A 20,522-nucleotide genomic window follows, 5' to 3' on the forward strand; every position below is an offset into this window, starting at 1 on the left:
TCAAGTTTGAGAACCAAGGTATCACTGTATATGAAATACATCGTCAGAATACCAATGAACGCAGTGGCCAGGTTTGCTGACAATACTGAATCGTTCAGGACCTCCTTCAACAGGAGTGAGTGGCAGTAAAATGGCAAATGCAATTCAATGTGGAAAAAAAAGAAAAATAAAGTTTTGGGTATAGTGGTGGGGTGGGGATATTAATTTCACATATAAGCTCATGGGGTCTGAACTGATGATAACTGACCAGGAAGAAGACCGTGATGGTGACCCAGTATGAGGCAGCTGTGGAAAAGGCAAATTCCATGCTAGGGAACAAAAGAAAAAGAAAAAGCTCATCCTCAGCCTTTCACCCCCACCCCAACATTCTCAAGTGTAAAAGACACAGTTAAGAGAATAAAGAAAACCTCAAAATCTACATTTTAGCGGGATATGAATTGTTCATTCCCCCCCACCAAACTCACAAGCCCCAGACTCTGAGTTCTACATACTAGCTGTGTGCCCGGCTTACGACGCACGGGCTTGAAAAGTAACTTGTACAGTTAAGTGACCTATGAAGCTAAGAAAACTAAGAAAAAGTATTCAAATATTCATTGTAAATGGCACATCTGTATTTTTTTAAAGAAAAGTTGATAGTCACAATTATATGTAGAAAACGGAAGCTGAGCACTAGAGAACAATTACTGACATAACTACAACAGCAACAAAGAACGGAGAGAAGGAAAACAAGTCTGCTGAGGAGTAGAAAGTGACAGAATTTTTAAAAAGTTGAGTTCGACTGGCGTCCTTCCATTCGGTGGAGCTAGCCGCTCCACATTGCCAGAAGGGTGACTGGAGATCTGGGAGAGCCGGTATTGTTATTAACAAAACTAATGAACAGAAGAAATTTATCTCGTTTTGCTTTACCTTCAACAACTCTTTTGTGCTGGGTCAAATGTTCACATAAAGCTGTGCCCCAAATTTTACTGCACCCCCTGCCCTTTGTGGGCAAAGAGACCCGCTTCTGGAGCCATCGCTGGCAGCTGGTAACATTGCTAACAGGTCTTTGTGCTGGACACTGGGAACGCTACCTGTTCCGACTGAGAACAGGGCTAGAATTGCATTATACAATCGTGCCTTGGTTTTCAAACAGCTTAGTTCCTGAATGTTTTGGCTCCTGAATTCTGCAAACCCGGAAGTGAGTGTTCCAGTTTGCAAACTATTTTTGGAAGCTGAATGTCTGACGGGGCTTCTGCGGCTTCCAACTGGCTGCAGGAGCTTCCTGCAGCCAATCAGAAACTTTAGTTTTCAAACATTTTGGAAGTCGAACAGACTTCCAGAACGAATTCTGTTCGACTTCCAAGGTACAGCTGTAATGACAATGGTGCCCACCTGAGAGGTGCTGGAATTGAGTTTTCCCAGCAGGGAAAAAAAGCCCTGGGGCAACCCCACCCCAGATGAAACACCAATCCTCTTTCACCACACACCCCTCCAGCACAACGGCGAGTCCCCCTTGGCAGCATAAGGAAATTCAGCTGGTATCCGGTGCCATCTCCGTGGGCACGAGCGAGATCCTCAAACCACGCCTTTGTTCTGCTTTAGAAGCACCAGGTGCTCAAACATGTCGTCCGCCAGAGAATGTCTTTTCACGGTCATTACGTTCCCCCCTGCGCCAAAGAGGCGCTCAGCAGCGGCGCTGGAAGGCAGGCCCGTGTTGTATGCAAGGAAACTTTTCAAAATCTGCGGGAAGGCATGGAGCGAAGACAGCTCGCTGTTGGGGAACTTTAGGTACCTCGAGACCTCCTCTTCGGCAGAGTCCGATGCGGACTTCTTGCTTCGGGACTGTATCCCGAAAAACTCGTCGTCGCAGTCGACGGCGCACTCCTTCTCCGAAGAGCTCTTGACCTGCTCGGTGACCACCCTCTGGATCTCGGCTCTCAGCAAAGCTTCCATGGTACTTTTGCCGATCTCAGTGTTGCACAGATCTAACCAGTCCACCTTGAACCGTGGGTGCAAGCAGGCAGCCACCAAGAGCTTCCTCTCCTTCCAAATCGGATCAAACCTTTTCCTTATCCCTTCCCGCACAATCTTCACCAGAGGACGGCAGTAGGTGCAATTTGCAGGCTTCTTCTCCAGCACCTCCAACTTATGGTCCAGAGCGTAGAGAGTGGGGAGCAGGTAACCCATAAACATGCCGTTTTCCTTTTGAAGGATATCGAGGGCCTGGGCCACAGGAGCGAGGATCTCGCAATATTCTTGGACCACCTGGGCCTCGGGAGCCGTGATCCTCTGCAAGGAGCAGAAGTCCAGGATGGAATCCATCTTCTGCGGTGCAGTGGACAGTAGATCCCTTAGCTGCTTCAGAGCATCATAGGTGGTACTCCACCTGGTCTTACTGGGGACCCTGAGCAAGACACCACACTGGTCTTTGATGTACTCTGCGGTAATCGCCGATTGCTTTTGTTTGGACCACAGCTTAGAACACTTCCCCAGCAAGGAGCAAAAGTGTTTCTTGAAACCGCCCAGAGGAGAATTCTTAGAGTTGAGGACTCTCTCGATGTCTTGGGTGGCCACCAAGTTCAGTGTGTAGCTTGCGCACCTTTGGTGTGGGGGCAAGCACATTTCTTCTTCAGCGGCCCTGTATTCACCCGTGTCCAGAATGTTACAGACATCCACAAACTCCACTTCCTGCTGGTCGTTGTCCCCTTCGTCTGCTTGGTCCATGACATCCACCGCCTCCTTGTCTGTGTAGAAAGCTCTGAAGGCTTTGACCAGGTTACAGCCGTTGTCCGTGGTGGTGCATACCACTTTGTGGTGGATTTTGTACTCCACGTGGATGTTGTGCAGAGTCGTGGCGAGGTCGTAGGCGTGGTGTCCTTTCAGGCGTCGGCAGGCCAGGGCGCAACACTCCCGGGTTAGGGTCTCCGGGTTGATCCAATGGGCCGTAACACCGAGGTAGGTCTTCCTTCCATGCGTCCAGCAATCCGCAGTGGTCGCCACATGCTGTACCCGTGTCATTTTCATGGCCGCCTCCTCCCGCATGTGGTACGCCTTCTTTTCTAGCCTCTCTTTCAGAGTCTTGGAGGACATGATGGACAGCTCCTTGCCGAGGCCCAGGCGAGCAAACTCGATGAACGAGGGCTTGTCCACCAGCTGCAGGGGCACCGTCTCCTCCACAATGAAATCCAGCAGTTTCTTATCCAGCAGTTTCTGGCTGACAGGCTCCCTGCTGGACCCCCATCTCTCCAGGGTTGCCGGCATCTTGGGAGGTCTCAAGCCGCTCGCGTCTTCCGCCTCGGAGAAGTCGTGCTTCTTTGTATTCTTCCGTTTCGCAGCCTCGAGGACTCTGAGCTGCTCTGGGTGCTGCTTCTGAAAAAGAAAAGAGCGCTACTTTATTTTTATAATTTTTTAAATTTGATTTTTTAAAAATATAAACATACAACAAGCATCATTTCAAAATCCGAATATCGAGATTGCTCTCAATCTCCTGAATCTCCTGACTTCCCCCTATCTCTTCCATGGGTCCTAATGATAATATTTACTATTATCTACTATAATTATTATAGCCCCCAAAGGAAAATGAGCAAAGTCCCGACTTTGAGAACAAGAAGAACAAGAAGAACAAGAAGAACGTACATTTAGAGAAGATTGCAAAATGTTTGCTGAATATACGGAGGAAAATTGTGTTTATTTGAAAATGTGGGTCGCATTAAGATAAATTCCACAATGCAAATAAGTTTTGATGGATGTAATAATGGAACACGGAATGGTTTAGTTTATATAAAATATGGAGGTATTTATGTTGAGTAAAATGAACCGTGGAAAGAGAGGAAGGGAAAACATTGATATTTTTTAAGGTTGTTTAAGTGAATATTTTAAAATGTAAAACAGAAATTTAATTTTATCTCTTTCTCTCTCCACTTCTGGCAGTGGCCAGCCAGACATTAAGGCTCAGCCTCCAATGGGCACCTACCTGCAGATGCCGTTTCAAGTTGGATGTGGAGGTTGTGGCGGCGCTCACCGTTTTCACTTTCGGCAAGCAGAACTTGCATTGCACCGTCACATTTTTGCCTTTCTGCGACACAAAACAAAAGGCGCACTCAAAGCCGAGCCACGGCAGCGGTTTGGCGGAGGTTGACGGTCTCGCCAGCAGCGCGTCTTGGGCAGTGCCCTCCTCCCCGACAACCTTGCAGTCGATATTCTGGCCTTTCTGGGTCTCTGTAAGATGGAGCAAGAATAATCTCTATTGAGACAAACCTTCTTCTTCCTCCACCTTTCCCTGACCGGAGAAAGTGATCAGGGGATTCTGTTGGGATTCCCGGTATCGATGACTGTTGATATTTGTGTCCCGGTATTGGCTGAGCAACTTCACCCCACTGAAGCCCTCGCAGCACCACACCGACCTCAGTACAGTGGTGCCCCGCAAGTCGAATGCCTCGCAAGACGGAAAACTCGCTAGACGAAAGAGTTTTCCGTTTTGGAGGTGCTTCGCAAAACGAATCTCCTATGGGCTTGCTTCGCAAGACGAAAATGTCTTGCGAGTTCCTGCGGGGGTTTTCCCTCCCCCCCTTTTTCTAAGCCGCTAAGCCGCTTATCAGCTGATCCGATAAGCTGATAAGCCGCTAAAAGCCGCTAATAGCGCTAATCCTCTAATCCGTCAATGGGCTTGCTTCGCAAGACGAAAAAACGGCTAGACGAAGAGAATCACGGAACGGATTCTTTTCATCTTGCGAGGCACCACTGCAATAATAATAATAATATATTATTTATACCCCACCCATCTGGCTGGGCTTCCCCAGCCACTCTGGGCGGCTTCCAAAAGAATATTAAAATACATCAAACATTAAAAGCTTCCCTAACAGGGCTGCCTTCAGATGTAAACACAAGACAGACAGGGACTCTTGCCGGGAGGTGGTTCAGTCAAGTTATGGGATGTATGCAGCCTTTGCCACCGCCAATATTTGGATTTAATCTAACAAGCCCAGATATCGTCCCACAGTTTTTGTTAACATCATAATCTTTCCCAAGACGTCTCTTAAAATTGGTACCTGCCACCATATGTGGTGGAACTGCGGTTATCCGTGAATTTTGGAATAACATTTATAGTGAATGTAAAAAAACTATTCAAACTCACATTTCTAAAAAGACCAGAAATTTTTCTATTAGGTATATTACCAATGGGAAAAAGAAAAAAAAAGACCATTGTTTATGTACGCAATTACGGCAGCCACAATAACAGTGGCAAGAAATTGGAAGAACGAAATCTTACCAATGATTACAGAGTGGCAAATTCTTATGATAGAATACCTGCAACTAGCAAAATTGACTGGAAAAATTAGAGGAGTGTCAAACCACGAGGTTTATAGGGAATGGAAAATATTTATAGAATACTTTAAAACGTACCGTACAAACAATAAGATACTTGCAGAAATACAGTGATACTGGTAACCAAGAATTGCATAAAATATAACAGTGGAATATATATATATATATATATATATATGCTTTCGTAGATTTTCACGGGTACAGGAATGCAGGTTTTGGTGTCTTCGGGTGTAGACACCCCAACTCTTACACGGGAAGACACCCGAAGACACCAAAACCTGCATATATATATATATATATATATACACACACACAAAAAAAAAAACAAACCAAAATAATATGAATCTGTGCAAGGAATACAGATAATATAAGTAGTATAATGAGAATTATTGGAAGTTATATATTTTAATCTGTCATATAAGTGTAATATATTGTATTTGTTTATGTTTGTTTCTTTATCTTTACTTATTTCATCATTTCTATTCATTTGCATCATTTTCTGTTTTATATGTTATGTAACTCGTGTATATTTGTCTATGTGAAAATTAATAAAGATTTTCTAAAAATAAAAAAAAAAAAAAAAAATTGGTACCTGCCCATCTCGTCACTTCCTCCGAGCCCCACCTAATTGGGTCTTCTTCTTTCAGCCAAGACATCAAGTCCGGTTTGGGGATTTCTTTCAAAGAAACAAACAGGCTAGTTGCTTCCAAGGACAAAATATATTCCATGTCCACCCATTGCTATAGCCTCCTCCCAAAAAGCCCAGAGGAAAATGCATTGATCTCCAGCTGAATGATAGGATCCAGCAGGATTCACCTGGCTAAAAATAATAATAATATAATAATAATAATTTGTATACCACCCTTCATCTGAAGATCTCAGGGCGGTTCACAGCATAAAAATACAAGGTGAAAAAACACAAAATACAAAATAAAAACAAGAACAAAACAAAATAATACCCCCCCCCCGCAAAAATTAAAAGGATACAGGATGTTAACCACCCAAATGCCTTGTTAAAGTTACAGGAAAGCTGGTACATTTGACCATGTGGTCTCCCAACGGAAGAGATTATCTTTGTGAGGAGAGTCCTTTGGATCACACCAAAAGCCTGTCTCGTTCAGCGTCCCCCAGGAAGCCCAAAAGACATAAGGCAACAGCCCTCAAGCGCTGTCCTCTTGCAGCCACTGAGAGCTTTCTCGTTCATGAATCCATCTGTTCTGCTTTTGCAACATCCCTACAAAGGCCAACTGGATCCATATGGGAATCCCACAAGGAGGAAGTAAAGGCAATGGCCCCTTTCAGCTGCTGGTGCTCATGATTAGTCATCATGATTAGTAGCGAGAGCTTTACCTTCCATCAGTTTGCTTAACCCTATTCTTCTCCCCACCGGAAGAACGCATAGCCTGAGAGGTTAACCCAGCGGTTCCCAAAGCGGGTGATACTACTGCCCCCTGGTGGTGGTGCAGCGGTAGGGTTACCTGGGGAGGCGCAAAGAGGCGGGCGGAGGAACGGGGTGGGGTGGACAATGGAAGTGTAAATGCCTATCAGGCTTCGAAAAGTCGGTACCCATCAATCTTGTTGAATTAGTTAAGCTGAATACCGTACAGTGGTACCTCTGGTTGCGAATGGGATCTGTTCCGGAGGCCCGTTCACAACATGAAAAGAATGCAACCTGCAGCGGCGTGTCTGCGCATGCGCGGTTGCGATTCGCTGCTTCTGCGCATGCGCGGGATGTCGTTTTTGCGCATCTGCGCATGCGCAGAAACCCGGAAGTAACCCTTTCCGGTACTTCCGGGTCGCTGCGGGACGTAACCTGAAAGAACGTAACATGAAGTGGACGTTAACATGTGGTATGACTGTAGTTTTAATTGGATTTTGAATAAATGTGAAATAACACAATAAAATTCGAAACCATGCATTGCAAGCTGCTATTATGAATAATGCTTTTCATAGGGTAGGGGGCACTGGGGACGCGTTTGATGTAACCCAAGGGAGCAAGAGCCCGCCAAAAGTTTGAGAACCACTAGGTTAATCTGTCAGAAATGATAACACACTGGAAATGGCAATTTATTCTATTCCCAGACCAAAAGCTGAGCACCTGCTGATGTCTCTTCTTCTTTCGGATCCTGGGGAAACGGGTCCTCTCCTTCTTCCCAGCAGGAGCTAACATCTGATTCTTTCGAGGAGACAAAAACAAATGCTTCTGATCACAAAATAGTAATAGTCATTGTATGTTATTATTTGTACCCCACCCATCTGGCAGGGTTTCCCCAGCCACTCTGGCGAACCAGAGCAGCGCACAGAAATGCTGTTTACCTTCCCACCGGAGCGGTACCTATTTATCTACTTGCACTTTGACGTGCTTTCGAACTGCTAGGTGGGCAGGAGCAGGGACCGAGCAACGGGAGCTCACCCCGTCGCGGGGATTTAAACCGCCGACCTTCTGATCGGCAAGTCCTAGGCTCTGTGGTTTAACCCACAGTGCCACATGCGTCCCTACTTTCCAGTTTACGATTCAGATATATATATATGTCTGGAGGCGGGGGAGGGGTGGGAGCATCCTTACCCAGAGAAGTCACTGTCTCATAATTCTCCTCCATGACCTCCCTGTGCAGAGCTCTTTGGCCACGATCCAGCAGAGCCCATTCCTCCTGGGTGAATTGCACAGCCACCTCCTCAAACGTCACCAGGTCCTGGAAGAGAGCGAATAACGCCAAGATTGCAGGTTGGACCCTCGTTTGGGAACAATCACATATATTCCTGCGTTGCAGAGGGTCAGACTAGATCACCCTTGGGGGTCCCTTCCAACTCTACGACTCCAATAATAATAATAATAATAATAATAATAATTTATTTGTACCACACCCATCTGGCTGGGTTTCCCTAGCCACTCTGGGTGGCTTCCAGCAAAGATTAAAAATACTTTAAAATGTATTTCAATGTGGTGTCGTGGTTAAAGTATCACACTAGGACCGAGAGACCCAGGTTCGAATCCCCGTCCAGCCATGATGAAGCTCAGTGGTTGAACCAGGGCTCAGCCTTAGCCTACGTCTCAGGGTTGTTGTGCAGGGGAATTAAACGAGGACCACATAGACTCCCTGGAGGATCTAAATGCAACAACCTCAGATATGCAGATGACACAGCCTTGATAGCAGAAAGTGAGGAGGAATTAAATAACCTTTTAATGAGGGTGAAAGAGGAGAGTGCAAAATATGGTTTGAAGCTCAACATCAAAAAAACGAAGATCATGGCCACTGGGCCCATCACCTCCTGGCAAATAGAAGGGGAAGAAATGGAGGCAGTGAGAGATTTTACTTTCTTGGGCTCCATGATCACTGCAGATGGTGACAGCAGTCACGAAAGTAAAAGATGCCTGCTTCTTGGGAGAAAAGCAATGACAAACCTGGACAGCATCTTAAAAAGCAGAGACATCACCTTGCCAACAAAGGTACGTATAGTTAAAGCTATGGTTTTCCCAGTAGTGATGTATGGAAGTGAGAGCTGGACCATAAAGAAGGCTGATCACTGATGAATTGATGCTTTTGAATTATGGTGCTGGAGGAGACTCTTGAGAGTCCCATGGACTGCAAGAAGATCAAACCTCTCCATGCTTAAAGAAATCAGCCCTGAGTGCTCACTAGAACAGTGTTTCCCAACCGGTGTGCCGCGGCACACTACTGTGCCGTGAGACACCGGCTGGTGTGCCGTGGGAGGGAGGCGGGCGAGTCGGGCGGCGAGAGGCGGCGGCGGCGAGGATCCGCGTCGAGCCGGGGGCGGCTCCGCGGTGGTGGTGCCGAGCGGCGGGGCAGCTCGCGCAAAAGGGAGGAGCGCGAGACAGCGGAGGAGGAGGAGGCCGGCATGTCCGGGCAGCAGCAGCAACAGCAGCAGCAGCAACTCCCGGCGACGGCTCCTCCTCCGCCCGCTATCGCCGCCGCCGCCTCAGCTGCCCTCGCTCTGCTGCCTCCTCCCACCCCGGCAAGGGGAAGGGAAAAAACGTTCACTTTTGTGCGTCCCCCCCCCCCGCGTGACGCTGCGCGCTGACGTCACGGGGCGGGGCTTTAATGGTGGTGTGCCGCGAGATTTTTTTCCGGTAAGCAGGTGTGCCGTTGCCCAAAAACGTTTGGGAAACACTGCACTAGAAGGACAGATCCTGAAGCGGAGGCTCCAAGACTTTGGCCACCTCATGAGAAGAGAAGACTCCCTGGAAAAGACCCTGATGTTGGGAAAGATGGAGGGCACAAGGAGAAGGGGATGACAGAGGACGTGATGGTTGGACAGTGTTCTCGATGCTACAAACATGAGTTTGACCAAACTGCGGGAGGCAGTGGAAGACAGGAGTGCCTGGCGTGCTCTGGTCCATGGGGTCACGAAGAGTCGGACACGACTAAACGACTAAACAACAACAACAACAACCACAACAACAAATGCAACAAATTTTTGAATTAATTAAAGCAATCCCTGGGATTTCCCACCATGCCTAGGAGACAGAAAAAGGAGATTCCCCGATTTCTCTCTTCCCACCCGCCCCACACCCACCCCCCAAAACTCTGGTGCGTGTAAAGCTGCGCTCCTTCACCCCCATCAACCGCTTTGCACCCGGAGCCGCGCCTCCCCAGAACATCCCCGCTGGCCTGCCTTGCAGGAGCGTCGTGCAATGCAAAGAAGGCAAGATCTGGCATGCTCTCCCCGACCTTTCTTGCATTGCACCCTGAACTCTTCTCTCTCTGCTGGCCCAGCTCCTCTTCGGGAGGAAAACTCGCGAGGAGGCCACCTCCCTGAGCGCCTTCACAATGGACCATAGGGACAGGGAAGGACGCCGCGCCGCCTTCACCTCCGGCTCCCATTCAAACGAGGAGCAGCAGCAGCTGTTTCCTTTGCGCTGGCCGCCTGCGAATGGGAACCCGAAGTGTCTCAGCGATGCCCGTGGGTGGCATTGAGAAAAGCGCTCTGATTATTGGGGAGGGAGGGAGCCGGGCTCTGAGATCTCTTGGCTAAAGGTTTGCAAGGGAGGCAGAGGAAGACAAAAGAAGTGCCTTTTTTGTGAAGAGTTCAGCAGAAAAGCCTTCTAGGTCAGGCCAAAGGGGACGCATCTGCTGTATCTGAAAAGACTTGTACTATTTGCACATGGCAAATAGTGTTCCTTGGTGGTACTAGATGTTTTCGGTGCAAAGGTGGGGGGCTGGGGGCTGGGAATAATAATAAATAATAATAAATAATAATAAATTTTTATGTATACCCCGCCCTTCCTGGTTCAGAAAACCGGGCTCTGGGCAGCTAACAACAAAATTAAAACACTTAATTGATGCAACAAAAAATAGCATAAAATACAGTATAAAACGTGAATAAGTTCAGAAATCAAAGATTGATTTAGGGGGGAAACCCATCCAATAAACATTAGATGATCACCAGGGTTAGCTGGCTAAATTAGTCCTATTTGCGCCAGTGAGGAGCATAGCTGTCAACTTTCAGGGATCAGCAGCCTCACCTGTCCCGGGGACAGTCTAGAGGATATCTAACAATCCGGGGTAGCAGCGGGAAACGACCCTGGAATAAGGGTATTTCCCACAAAAAAAGGGAAGGTTGACAGCTATGGCGAGGAGACCAGGGGAGAATTAGCTGTGTGATCCCAGAGCGGGTAATCTTCATAAAAAGGGGAGTGGGAGGGAAGGAAGGAAGTGGAGTAAAAGATCAGGCTAAGTTCAAATTGAAAGCGGAATAGCTCTGTCTTACAGGCCCCGCGGAAGGAAGTTAAATCCTGCAGGACCCTAGTCTCATGGGACAGAGCATTCCACCAGGTCAGAGCCATCACTGAGAAGGCCCTGGTGGAGGATAATCTGACTTCCTTAGGGCCGAGGACCTCTAAACTATGATTATTTATGGACCTTAAGGTCCTCTGTGGGGTATACCAGGATGTCTCATTCCCCCTGAAATGGACTGGACTGGGTTGGAGTAAGTTGTCAGACAGCAGACAATATTCTTTTTTGGGAGATGCAAGCTCATTCTGGACACCGTTCAGAATCACAACGAATTCCCCACATTCAAAGTCAGGTGTTGCCCTCGCCCAACCTAAACTGAAGGCTACCCTGCTGCCCCTACACACTTTCCAAACTCATTTTTAGGTTAGCGTTTAAGAACTCAAACAGCCCATCCAGTGATCAGGTTCTTGGGGGTGGAAGGGCAGGTAAACCTGGTCTCATAAAACAGGCACTGGAGGGAGACAATAGCATGCCTTGAAAGACCTACACTGGCTCCCAGTACATTTCCGAGCACAATTCAAAGTGTTGGTGCTGACCTTCAAAGCCCTAAATGGCCTCAGTCCTGTATACCTGAAGGAGCATCTCCACCCCCATCGTTCTGCCCAGACACTGAGGTCCAGCGCCAAGGGCCTTCTGGCAGTTCCCTCGCTGCGAGAAGTGAGGTTACAGGGAACCAGGCAGATGGCCTTCTCGGTAGTGGCACCTGTCCTGTGGAACGCCCTCCCACCAGATGTCAGAGAGAAAAACTACCAGACTTTTAGAAGACATCTGAAGGCAACCCTCTTTAGGGAAGCTTTTAATGTTTAATAGGGTGTTGTATTTTAATATTCTGTTGGAAGCTGCCCAGAGTGGCTTGGGAAACCCGCCAGATGGGCAGGGTATAAATAATAAATTATTATTATTATTATTATTATTATTATTATTATTATTATTGGACACCAACCAGGAAGCAGAAACCCTAACGCCAGTCTTTTGTGCTCTGAGAAGTTTTGGAAGGGAAATGAAATTCCTCCATTCCCAAGTGATCCTGGTATGAGAGTGGATGACACCCTGCATCAAAATAAAAAAATCCTTTCTGAAATGCAAAAGATTAAAAATAATCAACGTGAGTAATAAGAATGATTAAAACACTTCAGTATCTACGTGTTTGAACAGGCATGCTGAAGCAAGTATGTTTTAAGAGGCACTGACAAGAGTACAGTGGTACCTCAGGTTAATTCGTTCTGGAGGTCCGTTCTTAACCTGAAACTGTTCTTAACCTGAGGTACCACTTTAGCTAATGGGGCCTCCCGCTGCTGCCGTGCCACCAATGCACAATTTCTGTTCTCATCCTGAAGCAAAGTTCTTAACCTGAGGTATTATTTCTGGGTTAGTGGAGTCTGTAACCTGAAGCGTCTGTAACCCAAGGTACCACTGTACAGGGAATGTGCTTGCCTGATGTCAATAGCAGGGAATTATTCTAGTGGATCAGGCCCTTGAGATCTCTGGCCTAGATACAGTTATACCTTGGAAGTTGAAAGGTGTGGGAGTCATAAAGCCACGGCAAAGGCTTGTAATATTGCAGGGTGCCCCCTGACCTCGGCTGACCAGTACTCTGAGCTTTACAATGTATTGGAATGTATTGACCTTAAATGGAGTTGTGTTTCCTCTGGGCAGTGATGACCCTATTTGGCGATGGGTGGGTTTAAGCCATGACCGGATGTAGGTAATGTGAGACATTGGCAAACGGCCATGCAAGAGGAGAGAACAAAGGATAATAAAAGTTACTGGGGAGGAGAGAAGAAGTTCGAAAGGAGCTGCCCTCCATCCATGAAAATATTGCTGGCTCTCTGTGTCTTTATTTTACGCTAAACTGCGCCATTTGTGACGGCTGGCTCCGACAGAAAGGAACCTGTTCCAGAAGTCCGTTCGACTTCCAAAACGTTCCGAAACCAAAGTGCGGCTTCCGATTGGCTCTTGCAACTCCTTCCAAGCCAATCGGAAGCCATGGAATCCCATCGGACATTTGGCTTCCAAAAATAGTGCACAAATTGGAACAGTCACTTCCAGCTTTTCGGCATTCGGGAGCCAAAACTTTCAAGAACTAAGCTGTTCGGAAACCAAGGTACGACTGTATTTGGACAGGCAGTTTACTCGTCCAAGCTCTTCAGCCGAGGTTTCCCCCAGAACTGCTGCCTTTCCAAATGCTTCTCAAACTGCCTGGGGAAGCCAGTTCAGCTCTGTGATTGTTGCTAAAACACAACTCCCCCTCCTCTCTTGCCCTGTTCCTGGTACCCAATGAAAGTGAAGGCCGTATCTAATATACAACCAGAGAGTGAAATCAGTTTGGAATATGTTATTTCAAATAAATCGGCAGAAGTCTAGCAAACGCATTGCACTTTTGGATTAGGAAAACCCACAAACAAAAATTCAGAAAACACACTCTAAGATAAAAACTCTCGGGATGCGATGATTACACAGCGAAATAAAGTGAAGCAATTCATTTATTTATTTAGGAACAAAATCTCTATACCGTTGAAAGGTTAGCTTTTCATGGAGTCCCCATTAAATATCTTAGGGTCATGCAGATGAATCTACTAGATGTTGTGTACTTGGGACTTCTCAAAAGCGTTTCAAAACCTAGAAGAAGATCAAAAAATGATAGAGGGTAAGGACTTGCTGAACTAAATATTTGAACTGGAATACAAAAAGGGAGGTGTGAGGAGGTCAAGAAACTAGTGAATGAGGTATAAGATATGAAAATACTAATCTTTTTTCTGTTTTCTTTTTTGGTGTTTTTTCTTCTTTTTTTCTATGCTGTTAACTGTTTTTTATTGTGTACTTCTGTGTGTTTTGTTTTGTATTTTCCCATTTTTGTAGCTTTTTTTTGGTTTTTGTATTCTATGTTTAAATTTTGAAGCTTTTGATTGTTTAATAAATATTATTTTAAAAAAAACAAAAAACAAAACCTCCTTAGTAAGCTTAGACCAGGAACTGCTTAAAGAATATAAAAGCCATGAAACTGGATCAGGCCAAAGGCCTAGCTGGAGGGTATTGAAGGAAACTTTCATAGAATTGTAGATTTGAAAGGGAAGCCAGCGGTCATCTAATCCAACCCCCCAGCAATGCAGGAATCTCAACTAAAGCATCCGCAACAGATGGCCACCCAACTTTGCTATTTGCTGATCAGAAGGTCGGCGGTTCGAATCCCCGCGACGGGGTGAGCTCCTGTTGCTCGGTCCCTGCTCCTGCCAAACTAGCAGTTCGAAAGCACGTCAAAGTGCAAGTAGATAAATAGGGAAAGTAAACGGTGTTTCCGTGCGCTGCTCTGGTTCGCCAGAAGCGTCTTAGTCATGCTGGCCACATGACCCGGAAGCTGTACGCCGGCTCCCTCGGCCAATAAAGCGAGATGAGCGCTGCAACCCGAGTCGTCCGCAACTGGACCTAATGGTTAGGGGTTCCTTTACCTTATCTCTGTGCTTCTTTGTCATCTACAAACCCCTCATGCCAAAACACCCTAGTAAGATCTCACTTGCTTTCCTATGCCCAAAGTTTCCACGTTAGACTGCAAATCCTTACAAGATATCGTATGATGCATGTTTCCTTTAATTATCACATTTTTTTCACATGCAGTTCCTCCTGTATTTATCGGACGTCTTCCTCCCAGTTGTGACTCACATTAAAAACCTTTCCACATTTAATTTCTCTGCTGCTGTGTTCTTTGAAACGTATTGCTCATTAAAGCTCTTTCCACACTCCATGCACTTAAATTGTTTCTCCAGTGTGTGGATTCTTTGATGTACGTTAAGGCTACTGCTGCGCCTGAAGCTCCTTCCACACTCCTTGCACATAAATGGCTTCTCCCGTATGTATTCTTTGATGTGCGGTAAGACGACTACTCACGCTAAAGCTCTTTCCGCACGCCATGCACTGAAATGGCTTCTCCCCTGTGTGTGTTCTTTCATGTGGAGTAAGGCTGCTGCTGTCGCTGAAGCACTTTCCACACTTCTTGCATTTAAATGGCTTCTCCCCTGTGTGGGTTCTCTGATGTACAGTAAGGTGACTATTCACGCTGAAGCTCTTTCCACACACCACACACTGAAACGGCTTCTCGCCTGTGTGGGTGCGTTGATGTGGAGTAAGGCTGCTGCTGTCACTGAAACTCTTTCCGCACTCCTTGCACTTAAATGGTTTCTCTCCTGTGTGGGTTCTCTGATGTACGGTAAGGTGACTACTCACACTAAAGCTCTTTCCACACACCGTGCATTTAAATGGCTTCTCCCCTGTGTGGGTTCTTTCATGCGGAGTAAGGCTGCTGCTGTCACTGAAGCACTTTCCACACTCCTTGCATTTATATGGCTTCTCTCCCGTGTGAGTTCTCTGATGTTTACGAAGGTTACTGAGCAAACGGAAGCTTTTTCCACACTCTGTGCATTTATATGGTTTCCCCCCTGTGTGGATTCTGTAATGTCTACTGAAATCCGATTTATCTCTAAGTATTTTTCCACATACTGGACATGCCTTCCGGCTTTGATCTTCTTGTAGCATCAGGGGTTCCTGGTCATCAAAACCCTGCATAGTCAATGATTTCTTCCTCCCATTCTCTGACTGGTTTTGTTCATGGTTTGGGGGGTCCCTTTGATTGTCAAACATCCCTTTTCCTGCTTCAGCTGCAGGTGTTTCTGGAGCTTCTCTATAGTCCCCGTTGCTTTGGCCATCATCTGAGGGAGAGGTGAGAAAGAAAATCATGGGTGAATTTCAAGGGGAAATCAAAGGTTCTCATCACAGATTGAACCCATTTACCTCCCCCCCCCCCCCGCATTTTGGCATCTCCCCGATTCTCCCTCTTTCTGTCTGTACTTAAGAGAACACTGTAAACAACTAAAAACTTTGGCAGGATTTGAGTAATGCTTGTAATGTACAAAAAACTATGCAAAAACGAATTATTACTTTTTTAACAGATTAGAGAAAATAAGTTAAGCAGAAGAAGAAAAAAAGACTGACAATGGTAACCATGGAAGGCTGGAGGGAAGTCACGGGATTCAGAGAATCCTAATGGAAGAGGTGAATGATGTGTTTGAATTTAAATTTGTTATGTAAAGCTTAATAAAATTATATTTAAAGGAATAGAAGTGCAGCAAGTGAGGGAACTGACCAAACTGGGAACAACTCACTGTTCTGTGCTTCCTATGCATTTGGAAGGTCTGATATGAGAAGCCAAGAAGATGCCTTAGACAAGAATCAGAGCACTGGGGTCTATCTAACTCACTAGGGTCTACACTCACTTCCTGTGGCCTTGCAGGTTCCAGATGGGGTCTCTGGAGAAGGTGGGGATTAAACGCAGGACTTTCTGAACGCAAAGATTGTGCTCTGGCACCGAGTCCTGGGTTTTCTCCAAAGGCAGGGGTGGGCCAAGACTAGAACTCCACAGGTATGCAGTGTTGTCTTGTTCCCATTTTTCGCAGAGACATTTTAAGAGCAGATACCTGCCAATTTCTTCCCTTCTTCGAGAGCAACAGCCAACTGATTCTTCTCCTTCTGGGCAAGGGATCAAGTCCTGTTTGGGGATTTCTTCCAATGAAACAGGCAGGGTGGTTACTTCCGAGGAGAAGCCATTCAGGCACCCCAAGTCCACCCAACTGCTCTCTGGACAGCTGCCCAAAGCCAAGAGCAGGGAAATGCATGATCTTAGGTCTCCTGCCAGCATATTGGATGGGGAATGTGGATCTGGTATGAGCCACCTGGCACCTGTGAACAGGTACAGTGGAAGACAAGCCACTTAAACCCCCCCCCAAAAAACCAGGGGCATATCAGAGCATGTAGAAGGCAAACCTCAACCTGGATGCCAAAGAACAGCCCCAATGGATCCACCCTACGGCCTATCCAGTCTAGCATTCTCACAAGGACCAACAAGATGCACATGTGAAGCCCAGAAGTAGAACAGGAAGCTAACTGTCCCCTCCTGCTGTTGTTCTCCTGATTCTGGAGGTAGCACATAGCCTTGAGAAGCCTTCTCTTCCATGAATTTCTCTGATTTCCTTTAAGCTATGATGGGTCTATCTGCCCTGGATGAAATCACATAGGAACGAAAAAAAAGTCCTTCAAAACACCTGTTGATGCCAGGATAAATGGATCTTCTCTCTCTCTCCCCCCAAAGGAACTGAAGTTCCATTCTTTCAAGGAAGGAAACAAGACTAGCTTTTTAAAAAAATCAGATTCCAAACCGAGCCATCTCTGTGACACATCTAAGGCTAAGAAGGGGGATGGTTCCGACTTTGTAACTCCTACAACACATGAATACCACGTGAAGGCTGAAATCCCAGCAGGATCAGCAATGAACATGCACTCACTGGATATGAAGCTGAGCTTGAATTCCTGTTCAAACTTATCAAAGCCAGTTTCGATCTCTAGAAATCTGGTCAAAATTGAAACATGAGCACATTTTCTATCTTGTTAGTTCTTACTAGCCTTTCCTTTAAACTGAAAGGTCCCAAATGCTGCACCTTTTCTCATAAGGGAGTTACTATATCCCCTTGAGGATTTTGGTTGCCCTTCTCTGGAGGAAATACGTTTTATAGACATTAAGCTTCAAGGCCCCGGAATGTATCCAGCTCGAGTGTCGTGAGAACGCATAATAATAAAAAGCAGAGACATCACCTTGCCAACAAAGGCCTGTATAGTTAAAGCTATGGTTTTCCCAGTAGTGATGTGTGGAAGTGAGAGCTGGACCATAAAGAAGGCTGATCGCCGAAGAATAGATGCTTTTGATCTATGGTGCTGGAGGAGACTCTTGAGAGTCCCATGGACTGCAAGAAGATCAAACCTCTCCATTCTGAAGGAAATCAGCCCTGAGTGCTCACTGGAAGGACAGATCCTGAAGCTGAGGCTCCAAGACTTTGGCCACATCATGAGAAGAGAAGACTCCCTGGAAAAGACCCTGATGTTGGGAAAGATGGAGGGCACAAGGAGAAGGGGACGACAGAGGACGAGATGGTTAGACAGTGTTCTCGAAGCTACTAGCATGAGTTTGACCAAACTGCGGGAGGCAGTGGAAGACAGGAGTGCCTGGCGTGCTCTGGTTCATGGGGTCACGAAGAGTCGGACACAGCTAAATAACAACAACAACAACAAAAAATAATTTATTACATATACCCCGCCCATCTGGCCGGGCCTCCCCAACCACTCTGAGCGGTTCCCAACAGAATATTAAAAAACACGATAAAACATTAAACGTTAAAAACTTCCCTAAACACGGCTGCCTTCAGATGTCTGCTAGCACAAAGAAAAGTATTGAGGGAGGTGCAGAACAAAAGGGGCAAATTGGATGGGTTGGTGGGGGAATGGCAGAAAGAACAAAAACATGCTGAACAAACAATTGAGGAGAGAAGCATCCTTACCTAGAGAGGCCACCGTCTTATAATTCTCCTCCATGACTTCCCAGCGCAAAGATCTTCAGCTGGGATCCTGCAGGTGCCACCTGTCCTCCGTAAAATCCAGAGCTGCTTCCGTAAAGGTCAAGAGAGCCTAGAATAAGAAGGAAACACAAGCCGTATGCACAAAGAGTCACTAAATGGATGGGTAAGAACATCGGAGGAATTTGGTAAACATGAGAGGAGGGAGTGTGGAATGTCTCAATTTTTCTCCTAAAGGTGTCTCTCCTCCACATACCTTTCAACATTTCTCCAGTGAAAATAGGGAAGTCCCATTCCATAATGATAATTTTACTATTTACACCCCACACATCTTACTAGGTTGCCCCAGCCATCCGGGGCAGCTTCCAACATATATAAAATGATAATAGGGGAGAAAAGTGGCTTGATCCCTTCAGAGGGGAGAGGGCAGCTTCCCAGAGGTTCTTGCTTCCCCACCCCCCCCTTAAATTTCCATTTTACACTTGAAACAATAAGAACATTTCAAAGAAAAGAAACACACAACCGGCATTGGCTCTTCTTCCCTGGTGGTGCCTTTTATTACTGCCTTTCCCACTACATGTCTCCCTGTATTCCTCACCTTCATATCTCAATTGTTTCATTTATTCTGCTCACTTCTAAATCGGTTTACAACAGGGGGTGCCCAAACTTTTTTTTCAAAGAGTGAGCATGCATGAGGGCCGACCGAAGTTGTTGAGCTTTTGTTAGGATTGAAGTTGCTGAGCTTTTTTTAATAATAATACTTTTTTATTTATACCCCGCCCTCAGGGCGACTAACACTAAATATAAATACAGTAAAAGCATTTTTTTTAAAAAAAAGTTGATTAAAATATAAGTTAGAATACAGTTTAAAATAGGGTTTTACCGCAGGACATATACTGCCACGGGGGCCGGATTAAATCGACCAGCGGGCCGGATTAGGCGCCCAAAACGGACTTTGGACATGCCTGGTTTACAATGTGCCTCATAAGAGGTTTTCCCCCCTTCTTCTTTTTGATCCTGATCTCTTGTTCTGTTTGTCAGTCTTGCCATTTCCACATATTCTATTAACTTTCTCTGCTATTTACCCCCCCCTTCGCCTCCCCAGGCAAACCCTCCTCCTGCGCCCCCTCCCCAACCTCGTACACCCCCGACCCCCCAAAATAGGGCACCTCTTAGATTTCACCCCATTCGCCGCCCCTCTTCCGCAACCGCCTTCTCCACTGGACCATTTCTCCTGCCGGAAGAAGGAAGAAGCCCCTCTAGCCCCCACCCCGTCTGTTGGAGTGAAGCTTCCGGCCTCTCTAGGAACCAGAACTCGGTTCCTTAAACTCCGGAAGACTGCGGGGCAGGACGCCCCCCCCCCGCGCCTTTTCAGGCCTAGACTGTGCCTACTGCCCCCCCCCCCCCGTGAAACGAAAAGGACTGAAAACCCTCAATTATCTGAGTTTCTGTTGATTTCCTAAAAAAGGATCAAAAGCTTTTTCCTTTAAAAAAAGCTCAAAGCTGCCTCCCCCCGCCCCCCCCAAAATCCTGGTTACGCCCATGGTCTCCCCCATTTTTGGCCCTGCTGCTGCTTTGAGGAATGGGGTGGGTGGTGGGGGTCACATCTGGCCAGAGATTTCATAGAACCATAGAATTTTAAGAGTTGGAAGGGAACCCCAAGGGTCATCTAGTCCAACCCCCTGCAATGCAAGAATCTCAGCTAAAGCATCCCTGACAGATGGCCATCCAGCCTCTGCTTAAAAACCTCCAAGGAAAGCAAGTCCATGCAGGCCCGTCTCTACTCAGTGGTGCGCCAGGGCACCATGGTTTTAAGGGCGCCAGCCTGAGTGTCCGGGGAGAAGAGAGTCCATGGCACTTGGACGGGCTCTTCTGCTGCGGGCTCTGCCGAGCGAGGAAGAATGAGATAGAACGGGGAAGGAAGTGCTCGTGGAAAGAATCCCGTGCTTGGTGTCAGGTGCCTTCAGGGTGCAGGCTTATCCCCGAGCTGCTCTCCTCCTCGTTCTCCTCTCTACAGAGAAAAGGGGCCACACGGGTTCCGCTTTGGCTCGTCATTCATCTGCCCCTTCCT

General features: G+C 46.7%; 2 protein-coding genes across 3 annotated transcripts in view; both read right to left on the reverse strand.

Moving 5' to 3' along the window:
* Window positions 1-589: 589 nt before the first annotated feature.
* On the reverse strand, window positions 590-10,171 carry LOC310701176 (E3 SUMO-protein ligase ZBED1-like). 2 transcript variants are annotated; one of them, XM_083491602.1, is made up of 6 exons: window positions 9,996-10,171; window positions 7,871-7,997; window positions 7,403-7,480; window positions 5,897-5,980; window positions 3,953-4,197; window positions 590-3,348 (listed from the first exon to the last, which is right to left on the reverse strand). In XM_083491602.1, the coding sequence occupies exons 1-6, from the start codon at window positions 10,146-10,148 to the stop codon at window positions 1,555-1,557; spliced, it is 2,481 nt and encodes an 826-aa protein (XP_083347728.1). In that variant the 5' UTR covers window positions 10,149-10,171; the 3' UTR covers window positions 590-1,554. The 2 variants fall into 2 exon arrangements, with proteins under 2 accessions (XP_083347728.1, XP_083347729.1); XM_083491603.1 differs by having other exon boundaries at window positions 9,940-10,109.
* Window positions 10,172-13,512: 3,341 nt separating this feature from the next.
* Window positions 13,513-20,522, reverse strand: part of LOC310701701 (uncharacterized protein) — a 36,742-nt gene continuing 29,732 nt past the window's right edge. The window contains exons 4-5 of the mRNA XM_083492984.1: window positions 14,009-15,760; window positions 13,513-13,679 (exon numbers count right to left, since the gene is read on the reverse strand). Coding sequence (XP_083349110.1) covers window positions 14,850-15,760 — 911 coding nt within the window. The 3' untranslated portion in view covers window positions 13,513-13,679; window positions 14,009-14,849. The remainder of the gene's footprint in view (window positions 13,680-14,008; window positions 15,761-20,522) is intronic.

The sequence above is a fragment of the Podarcis liolepis genome, assembly GCF_965112155.1.
Source record: "Podarcis liolepis genome assembly, chromosome: 2".
NCBI lineage: Eukaryota > Metazoa > Chordata > Lepidosauria > Squamata > Lacertidae > Podarcis > Podarcis liolepis.